This window comes from Mytilus edulis, chromosome 4 (genome assembly GCF_963676685.1).
Source record: "Mytilus edulis chromosome 4, xbMytEdul2.2, whole genome shotgun sequence".
NCBI lineage: Eukaryota > Metazoa > Mollusca > Bivalvia > Mytilida > Mytilidae > Mytilus > Mytilus edulis.
The window spans coordinates 35,214,650-35,225,629 of NC_092347.1; the positions used below are offsets into that span (position 1 = coordinate 35,214,650).

A 10,980-nucleotide genomic window follows, 5' to 3' on the forward strand; every position below is an offset into this window, starting at 1 on the left:
TCATACAAGTGAGAGGTTTAGCGCTATAAAACCAAGTTCAATTCACCCTTTTCTTTATTTGAAAATGCCTTAACCAAGTCAGGAATATGACAGTTGTTGTCTATTCGTTTGATGCGTTTTATCATTTGATTTTGTCTTTTTATTAAGAAATTTCCGTTTTGAACATTCCTCGGAGTGCAGTATTTTTGTAAATTTACTTTTTATTCTGTCATATGTATGGACTTTTAATCTTTTTTTTTTTTAATTTACCATACATTTGGAGCTCGGTAATCTTATCAATTTACAATGTACATTATTTGTAGGTTTTAAAATAATCAACTAAAACGAAAGTGCATTCATATAATTATGTTTGTGACATATACAGATGGTTTTATTACCCTGAAGTAATGAGATCATTTCAATATGGTTTCTTGTAACTGATCGAGATCCTTTTGTATATTGGAGAACAATAACTGGTATCCAACTACATGTAGGTACTGTTCTTTTGATATCCCAATATCATAACAAAGTGCACTTTTTCGATGGACGATTCTGTTTGAAAGACACAATAAACCAAATTATAAAATATCAATGACTTCTCTTGATACGCAAAAAAACTGATATCAAAGTAAAAATTCTGTATAAGAAATATTTCAATTCACATGTGTAGTTATCCAACGCATGCTTGTAATATTGTTTGTTCGTATGCATGTACCGTCATTATTCAATTAACCCAATAATTCATACTTGTTATAATCGAACGTTTTGATTATTGAATTGTTCAAATGCTTTCTTTACGTTCTTTACGTGACCTATTTTAGAGTAGAATTTAGGAAAAAAACCAAAAATAAAATATTTAAAGGTACTGAAGAGTCACAGGAGCGTACAAATTTCGAGTTTTATAATGTCATAAGTCAGACACCTGATGTTAAGTGGTCGTCGTTTGATGATGTGTTTCATTAAATGTTCTCGTTTCTTGTTTTTTATAGATTAAACAGTTACCTTTCTTGGTTGCATGGTTCAACACTAGTAATTCAGGGCCCTTTATAGTTTGCTATTCGATGTTAGCCAAGGCTCCGTGATGAAAGCCTTACAGTGACCTATAATCGGTTACTTTTACAAATTGTAAGGTAACTATATAGATAAAATTGAGAAAGAAAATGGGAAATGTGTCAAAGAGACAACAACCCGACCATAGAACAAACAACAGCAGAAGGTCACCAATAGGTATTCAATGCAGCGAGAAATTCCCACACCCGGAGGCGTCCTTTAGCTGGCCCCCTAACAAATATATATAGAATGAAATTCAAAACAGTGTGGCTGTGGCCATTGATTGACACATTAAATTCATCCATTGACTGGGACAATTTAGGTGAACGTTTGTATGTAACGACCACTGCTCACTATGTACTTTTTAAAGACACTTAAACTATGGGGTCACCAAAGGTTCTCAACACCTTAATAAAGTAATTCGAAAAATTAATCAGAAATAACACGATGTTTTGATTTATATCAATTATATAAATCAAAACATAAAGGTTATTCCTGATTAATTTTTCGAATTATTTTATAATCAAAGGCGTTAAGAAACCTTTGGTGACCCCACAGTTTAAATGTCTATCGTAGGTACGTCGTGAACAGTGGTCGTTACAGACAAACGTTCACGTAAATTGTCCCCGTCAATGGATGAATTTAATGTGTCAATCAATGGCCACAGCCACACTGTTTTGAATTTCATTCTACCAGGTTAGTGATAATGAACGCCATATTAAACTCCAAATTCTACACAAGAAACTAAAATTTAAAATGATACAAGACTAACAAAGACCAGAGGCTCCTGACTTGGGACAGGCGCATTTGTATTGCGAATATTAATGATTCAGATTTGATAATTATAATAACGATTTTATTTAAACCTTTCCGTACTAAAATTTAAAATCGGAACATATACGTATACGTCATAACAATTATAACAAGTCTACACAGTGTCAAGAATGTACAAATCTATGACACACCGTTCTTAGACTAGTTAGATTATGTTTTAAACGCACCATTAAGCTTTGCAGCTGAGGTGAACAAACTACAATGATTGATGTGATAAAATACACAGCTAAATTTGTGCATAGCTACATGTTAATCTAGGAATGTAGATCTTAATTTGACAGATGAAACAAAAATGCAAACACTTACGTTGATGGAATATAAAAATTAAGCAACTAGAATTTGAAATTACATTAACAAAGATCTACTTTATGTATACAGAATAACGACATCTTTGTTGCATTAAAGCTTTCGGGTTCATCGAGATGATCTGATCGGCAGTGTGAACCTTTCTTTATGTCAGAAATTATTACAACACTGATAACACAGTTCGTGATAGATCTAGAGTTCAGAACAAAATAACCTCTTTCAAAAAAAAAGCTAGATGCAATAACAAAAGGCCGTAAACAACTAAAAGAGCTATTCTCTATTTATCAATTACGCTTAAAACCGAATATTTGGAACCGAGGATGCAAAAAGAACAGAAACAGTTGAAAAGCTATCTGACCAAAAGGGCGCTCCCGGGCGCATTTTAGTAGGACCAATAATAAATAACAAAATAAGTCGAAGGTCAGCTTTGCCTGATGGTGTTAAAATCTTAGTTTCTTCATAATGTCAAAATTTATGGACAATTAACATGATTAAAAGGTGATATCAGAATCAAAACGTCGCTTTCGTCGGAATGATTCCTAAGTCTTCAGTTTCATGTTTGTAAGATCCACAATTCTTTCCAATCTAAAAACAAGTTGAACAATTTATTGCTAAGGTCTAGAAGACGAATGCTAAGGACGGATGACATTGTTTGGGTTTTTTTTTTTTTTTTTTTTTTTTTTTTAACGGGGACGGTTAACAAGTTTATTTACTACGCATAAATGTCAAATAATTATACGTTGATATTTCTCCAAAAACTATTGATTGATTGGAGTTTTCTTCTATATTAATTTTGTTGGACGTTTGACAGTTGGGCTATGAATGATAAACTTTAGTTCTGGTGATCAAATTTTACTCTATCAAATTCCAGATTACTCTTAATGCTGGATAACTAATGCTGCTGTATATGTTATAAAATTAATGCCCATCTTCGAATTCTAAGTACTATTACCTCCTATCGCAAAAGGGATAAATAATTGAAATATAAGAATAAACATCTTACTGAATAGATAAGAATGGCAAAAGAAGTACAGAACAAAGAATTAAATACAACCCCCCCCCCCCCCCCAACCCCCCAATCCACCAGACCCTTACTGTGACAGATAGTTTTGTTTAATACATTTAACTGTTTTTGTCTTCAAAAAGAGTACATATATTTGTTCAAAGTCTTTTTAATATATGTAATGGACAATATATACCATGTCCTCTCAACCGCCGTAGTAATTTAATTTCAATGAAAGAAAGTATTTGAAAGCCTCCCTCCCCGTGCAAAATGTATACTAAACTCGTCAGGCAAAATAATTTTCAGGAATACTTGCATAATTCTTTAATCGTACTAAATTCTGTATTAAGTTTATATCTATAATAAAAGTGTCTGATCTTGATTGTTGAAAAGGGACTCAAATTCTTTACTTGCATTAATATTGATATAAACAAATCGTCCTAATTCGCCATCCGTACGTAATAATTATTTAAAATGTTAACTTGGCATGCCATACTCGTAAAAAGTGCGGACGTGAAAGAAAGCACTCTTCTTGGTTTACGATACACAGGACGTAACTTTCGACCAACTTAGTAGTCCTTTACGATGCCTTTGTGAAACACACGTAACGTGAACGTAGAGCCACACGTAAACAGATCGTAAACTGATACGATGATCGTAAGTTAAGAAGGCTTTGTGAAACGGTGGCCTGGTTTTCTGTATCTGAGGAATGTGTACTCTTTTCGAGGCTTCGTTGATAAACCGAAACAATAGCAATGTATCAATATGTTTTCAAAATAATTTTTTGTAAACGTTAAGCACTTGCGGTATTTAGCTGCGTATTTTTCAAATGTAGGTGAACGTCATTTGCAACTTTGATGTGTTATTTTTGTTCAGTGTTTATAATTTGACGAGAGCCTCGTTACTTCGGTATAATTAAGAAACCAATATTTTGACCACATTCATTTAAATACTATCAAAATTGAAGTTACATAGTTGTGCAATATGTATATTTTAGTAAATTCAATAAATTTAATAATGTTTTATTCCAAAATGCCATACCTGAAAAATCCAATCCTGTACTTCAGCCGCGGTAAAATCCGATACACTGCCCTCACGTCTCATGTACACGTGACCTTTACTGTCAAAAAGTCTATTGAGTTGTTTTTTCTTGAAGACTGTTATTTCAATTACTTTACAATTGGCTGCAATATAAGCATACAATGTCTGACAGGTTGAATTCTACTACATCAAATAAGCTATTTGTTTGTTATACACAAAAGTAAAATAACAAATATATCAAACTATATATATTCAAACTTAAGGGGAAAATTCAAATCGAATTCCTTTATCTAATTTATCAAATATCATATTAGATTCATACATAAATCTTCTTTACTGAGCATATGGTCATAACTTTAGATATATTACTGCTTCGTGTCGATGAGTAATGTTTTTAACAACTAATTGTTTTAGTTGTTCGTATGTTGTGCTATTGTCAATGGTTAGGGAAATTTGGTGCTAATTAAATTTCTTAACCACGCCACATTCTGAATAGGCATATTATTTTGATGGAGAGTTGTCTCATTTGCACTCATACTACATCGTCCTATATCTATATCTCATTAAAGTCTAACGCATATTATTCCTTAAGTTTAAATCCTGACACAAGTATCTTAAATAAGTTGATCAAGATTTATGTTGGCTACATTTGTGTATCTGTTTTGCCATAAATGACGGTTGTTGATTTTTCGTTTTAATTGCTTCACATGTCATATTAAAATCATTTATAGTCCGTACCGTCACTTATGATTGCTTAAATCATCATACATTAACCATGGACTCATATCAATACTCCTTCTTTTCTATACAACATATTTGCAAGCGGTCAACAGTAATGTAATATAAGACACGCAAAATCAGGATTGACAAACAAAATTCAGCATATAAAACAAAATACACTACGGTGACCTTTACTTGTTAATTTATGTGTAATTTGTTTTCTAAAGGAGAGTTGTTTCATTAGCAATCATACCCCATCTCCTTTCTTATATACACAGAAAAAAACTTTTGTAAAATGACCTCTTAGTTTTCCATTCACTTCCACGGGAATAAACTCTACATTATAGTCCTTATTATCGACAGGTGGTCTTATTGCTCTGATGCTTTGGTCGATATACTCTCGACGAATTTTATCTTCTTCTTCACAATTGACACCAACAACATGACCATCATCTGAAAAGTAACACACACATTGAGAAAAAAAAACATCATTTCAGATTTTAACCCTGAACTATGTATACTTTTTTCAGACATTTTCAGAAAGTCTTCATTACATAAACTAATAATGATATCCACGCTCCACCACGATAAAAAGGGGTCGTATCAAAATATCCAAATATTCAGGATTACTTTTTTTTCAGTGTTATATTATTATCAAGATTACTTTGATTGATGTTCACCTTACATTTGTGCAACAACAGTTCGAAATATGTTGAAAAGTCTACACCTTTTATGTTGTTAAAGGCTAGCTTTTGAATTGTGATATAGTTATCAAAGGTACCAGAATTATAATTTAGTACGGCAGCCGCGCGTTTCGTTTACATAAGACTCATCAGTCACTGTGCTTAAACGGATGTGGGTACTTAAGTTACCCACAGCCCAAGATGGAGCCGCCTTGCGTCGGTTAGATACTTTTCTTCTATAGAATAACAATACCACGAATGCATCAATTAAACAACTGAATTTAAAAGTTGTATCAATCGTTTAGGGAAACCCCTAAACTGGAAAGGTGATTAAATTCTACAAAATAAACGATCACAGCACGATTTAAAAAAACACTTAGGCTGTCCGTAACTTCAAAACAACTTGTCCGTAACTTTTTTCATCATACCAATAGAGATGTCCGTAACTTTCAAAGAATCGACATACGCGGATGTAATGTTTAAACTGATGATAGAGATTGCATCGAATACATATTCACAAAACGAATTAGATGTCTAGTATGATATAATTCATTGTATCGATGGAAGACAAAATTGGGAAAAATATGAAAAAAAATCACGATAAATCCGCAAAACTCGGGTTTCATTTTGTATAACGTTGGGGTACCCGAATCGCCTAGTTCGGAGGGTTGTTTTCGATCATAGCAGATAAACTGTTGAAACATCATTGTTCGTTTTTATTTTTGAACAAGTAGACTACACCAGTATTTTTTTACACATACATGTAGCATGTATACACTTACTGATTTTCTGCCAGCAACGACAAGGGTAGCATGAATCCGGGATTTTTGGAGGGGAACCCAAATTGCCCAGGCATGCAGTGGATAGACTATACGAGACTTAAGTGCACAAACTTTTTCCGTTTTTTTGAAAAAGCCAAAAACACTTTTCTCTCATCCCCACAAAAACAAATCCCATCAGCATTGACAGTAAAATAATAGGGGTGTCAATCTGAACACACTCGGACGTTGCGCACGGTGATATTGCGGCACCCTGGCCAAGATTTACAGTAAATGGGAAAACTTAAAAAAAGGACATTTTGTATAAATGAATAAACCTAGTTTTACAGCTAGCTGCATATTTCATTTGTATGCAAGTTGCATTAAATCTCATTGAACTGAATAAAACTAAAAGACACAAAAGGTAAAAGTCAGTGACAATAAAAGGAAAAGAGCAGTCAACATAGTGTAACAATTCGACATAGTATATAAAAATATAAATAACTACGTAGGACAACAGGGTAATTTAATAGTCTAACAACCCCTGATGACATAGACAGAGAGAAAAAATACATACTAGGAAACATATTCAAAAAATTAACACTATAACTAACTGGTGGGATGTATAAATACCGAGCCGCGTCAAAGAGTATTCATCAAAATACACATAGAAAGAAACAAAGGTGAAGGTAAACCGCAAACATATAATTAAACTCAAATCATTAAAGAGTATGGAAAAGCCTTGGTCTGACAAGCGAAAAACGTCGATAAAACGTACATCAGTAAATAAAAGTTCAAACCATAACCAGGATGGAGTACCACAAACCCCACATAAAAGTCTGTGGTGTAAGTATGATGCGTTAATAAAATCACATTTGGTGGTGAATGAGTAGTATAAACGGTCGCGAAGGTTACAAATATGATGTTAATAGACCAGTTTCACATAAGCTACTAATCAACGCTGATCTCGAAATCTTCTGCGCGTTTGAGTTTAAATCTCGCGATAATTAACGATATCATACGTGACAGGGGGCTACTGATATTTAGCAACACAATAATAAATCAACCGCTTATAATTACTGCGTTATGTACATTGCTGTATGTCAGTTTGATTTTTCGTGAAAAGAGAAAAATATTTTGATAAAGAGAAAACAGCCTAAACATCAGAAATTCATTTAATTTCAGTTCTGTTCCAGTTTTTCTTAAATATTTTTTACATCTTCTTCACATGCATGTAAAGGGTTTTTACGGTCTACATATAGGTTTAGTATCATAGACTCGAACTTTTAATTTTCTTTTAAAAAAATACAGGTTACTGTTATGGTGACTTTTGCATGAAATTTTATGGGTACAAGGACATGATACCGGCACTGCTAAATAATCGAAATTTCCAATAATGGTAGTACAATGTAGGGGAGTATATAATATATAATGTTCAACGAAAATTGATAGAATTTTTCCTTACATACTCTTGTCAAAGATGTAGTACATAATTATTGTGATATGCTAACAATATGAAAAACACAATGATAGGTCACCGAGTGTTTTCAAGCTATACGCTGTGAAAATATGAAGCATTTTGTATGGATTAAACAGAGGCATTTTTAAGGTAAAAGTATCATTATATGAATATTTGAAGGTAAAACAAATGATAGAATTCCAAAGTAAAATGTGAGAAAATAGCTCTTATAAAATGCGTTCAGAAAACAACAGAAAAAATGGAGTCACCATGCGTTTTATCCTGTTTAGCGTACATGGCATATAACATTAATAGAACACTTTCCTATTGATTGTAATAGACACGTAGTAGACAGGGCCCTGGTACCGTGTTGAAGACCGTACATTGACCTATAGTTGTTAAACTTTTGATACATTGTGACATGGACTGATCGACAGTTGAATCATTGGCACTCATACCACATCTGCTTATTTGTATGTACATTTGTTTCAAATATTTCTGTGTCAATGATGTTTTAGACGGCCATGATATAAATGAAGTGAGATATAAGGCAGTTTTAAAATACGTATCAGAAATACAGGTTCATCTTCAATTTTCAAAGATCGGACTATAATACAATGCATTCAATATCATTTTAATTTCTAAGCTATGTTCATGATCGATTTCGTCTAAGCAGAGGTTCAGTGCCAGCGGGGCGAGTAATTTTCTACATATTGTCAACTTTATCATTTTTCGTGCCATTAAAAGTAATTGAATATCCTGTATTTACAACAAGCGATGTATGCCTTAAATTAAGATCAAATGCTGAATGACCCCCTCCTAAATTATTAAAATATTCCCAGTGGCATTAACCACACTGGCCATGATATCTCAGTGTTAATAAGGTACCAGGGTTAACATTTTAAACATCTGTACTAGGGGATGACCATTTGATTTTCAGAGGGGGGGGGGGGGTAGAAAAATAATATTCTTAGACTAATTTCCTAATAAATAATTATGACCTAGGCAGGATGGAAAAGAATGATCTGCAACACAAACTACAGGAAATAATTGTGTACAAAAGTTAAATGAATTATCAAACGGTCGCCCTTTTTCAGTAACTGTTTATACAGAAAAGGGTACGTTTTATCAATTTTCACCTGGTGAGATTATACAAGGTGAAACGAGGATTCCACATGGCCAAGGTGTTAATTGCCTTCTTAATTTATGACCTTATACTATGTATATGAAGTGAGCCCCGCTTATTTATCTAATTTATTCTTCCCGTTAGGTGAACGATCTCAGCGTGAATTCGTGACATTTAAAGGTACAATTAATATAAAGCCAGGCGGCATATCAGATCGTATATAATACTGCAATCAACAACACAGCAGTAGTCCGTTTTAAAATCTTTTATTGTGTCAATTGTTAATAATTAAAGTTGTCTGGTCAATATAAATTTTATATTTTGATTCAAATGATGCTCATGTTGTTAGAAATGACCCAAATGTAAACGCAAACACTCAATCAGATGCTTGTTTTTCCAAGTCTTAATGGTCACTGCTTACAACCGTTAGCCCCCAGTTGATAAACTCTCGAGAATTATCGCGTGATTTTATAGTTTTGCTAATTAGATTAGACATGCGCAGTTAAATGTGAAACTGGTGTATTGTCTTCTAATTGTTGAAATTATAATTCTTAAAATTTTAAATCAAAAGTTACCCACATCTAAAAATAAAGTTACGGACAGTCTGCTTAGTTTCGATCAAAAAGTTACGGACATCTTATGCATTTTTTAAAGTTGACCTTGCGCTTAAGTGAACTCTATATTAACAAATTTATGGTAATTGTTAGTCATTTCTTTATTCAATAATCCTATAAATATTTACATTCTGCATGAAAAACGTCGCAAAAGGTACATTTTGTATGAATTAAATATCAACGAGTTTAGAGTCCGCCATCTTGGGCTCAGCCGTTTAAGCACAGTGTCAGTGACGCTCATATCAAAATATTTATAAAGCCAAACAGGTACAAAGTTGAAGAGCATTGAGGATCCAAAATTCCAAAAAGTTGTGCCAAATACGGCTAAGGTAATCTATGCATGGGATAAGAAAACCCTTAGTTTTTCGAAAAAATCAAGGTTTTGTAAACGGGAAATTTATGAAAATGACCACATTATTGATATTGTTGACTACTGGGATGGTGATACCCTCGGGGAAGAAACTTCCACCAGCAGCACCAATATACATTGTAGTCGTTTTCGTAAATCACATACAAATCAAATGCTTTGCTTTCTCTTTCATTTCCGTTTTGACGGATGAACATTCATACTTTATTTTTTTATTATTCCTTACGTTTTAATAAATTTATAAGGAATATCGACAATTAAATAAAGAGGCATAAAGGTAAGTTTTAAATAAAATATTGACAAAAATATCTTTGTTAACCGATCTTTAAAAAACGTATTACTCAACACGATGGACGGTGATATCAAAACTCAATACACCATAGCTTTCAATGATTTGAAGCAGCACGTGTAAAACCTACCATTTACACCAATGAACAGAGTCCCTGTGCTTCTTCCGTTTAAATACTCACATACATATTTAAGCACATCTTCCCTCAAATATTTTCTGACATAGTCTCCTCCACCAAGTTTGAATTCCATTTGTCTAGTTTCTCTGCCTATATATTGACCTTTTCTATAGTATCTTTCAGGCAATTCCATCTCAACGTCAATGTCTACATCCTTATCAGCTAGGCTCTGAAAATCGAATCCAAGGGTGTTCCTGCTTCGCCGGTTCTTTAAGCGATCTAATACTTCAAAAACTTCGTTTGGATTTCTGAGAAGAATTACGGCATACCTCTGCTTCTTTTCCTTTTTTATTTTTATACAGTTTCTCAAAGTAGATATCTTTATGCACATGTTTAGTAATTCAAATAATGAATCCTTTAAGTTATTAGATCATCTGTGTATTTAACTATGTAAAACGGATCTTTAATCCTTGATGCAGAAATCTAATACTACAAACAGTGAATTTAAAAAGCGAAGACGTCGCCCATCTTCCGAATGCCAACGTGACCATTGTTTTACAAGAACTTTTATTTTTATTAATGCCAGCAACTTATTAGATCATCTGTGTATTTAACTATGTAAAACGGATCTTT

The 10,980-nt window shown here is 33.1% G+C and overlaps 1 protein-coding gene across 1 annotated transcript; it reads right to left on the minus strand.

Annotated features, from left to right (window-relative positions):
- Positions 1-338: 338 nt before the first annotated feature.
- On the minus strand, positions 339-10,765 carry LOC139518425 (schlafen-like protein 1). The gene is made up of 4 exons (XM_071309966.1): positions 10,360-10,765; positions 5,234-5,386; positions 4,214-4,356; positions 339-531 (listed from the first exon to the last, which is right to left on the minus strand). The coding sequence occupies exons 1-4, from the start codon at positions 10,736-10,738 to the stop codon at positions 499-501; spliced, it is 708 nt and encodes a 235-aa protein (XP_071166067.1). The 5' UTR covers positions 10,739-10,765; the 3' UTR covers positions 339-498.
- Positions 10,766-10,980: the final 215 nt, after the last annotated feature.

Excerpts from the sequence above, each read along its gene's own strand:
- LOC139518425 (XM_071309966.1), bottom strand. The coding sequence starts at position 10,738 with ATGTGCATAAAGATATCTACTTTGAGAAACTGTATAAAAATAAAAAAG. Across the intron at positions 5,387-10,359 it reads TCTGTTCATTGGTGTAAATG|ATGATGGTCATGTTGTTGGT; the intron begins GTAGGTTTTACA and ends GTTACTTTTCAG. Across the intron at positions 532-4,213 it reads TACAGGATTGGATTTTTCAG|AATCGTCCATCGAAAAAGTG; the intron begins GTATGGCATTTT and ends TCTTTCAAACAG.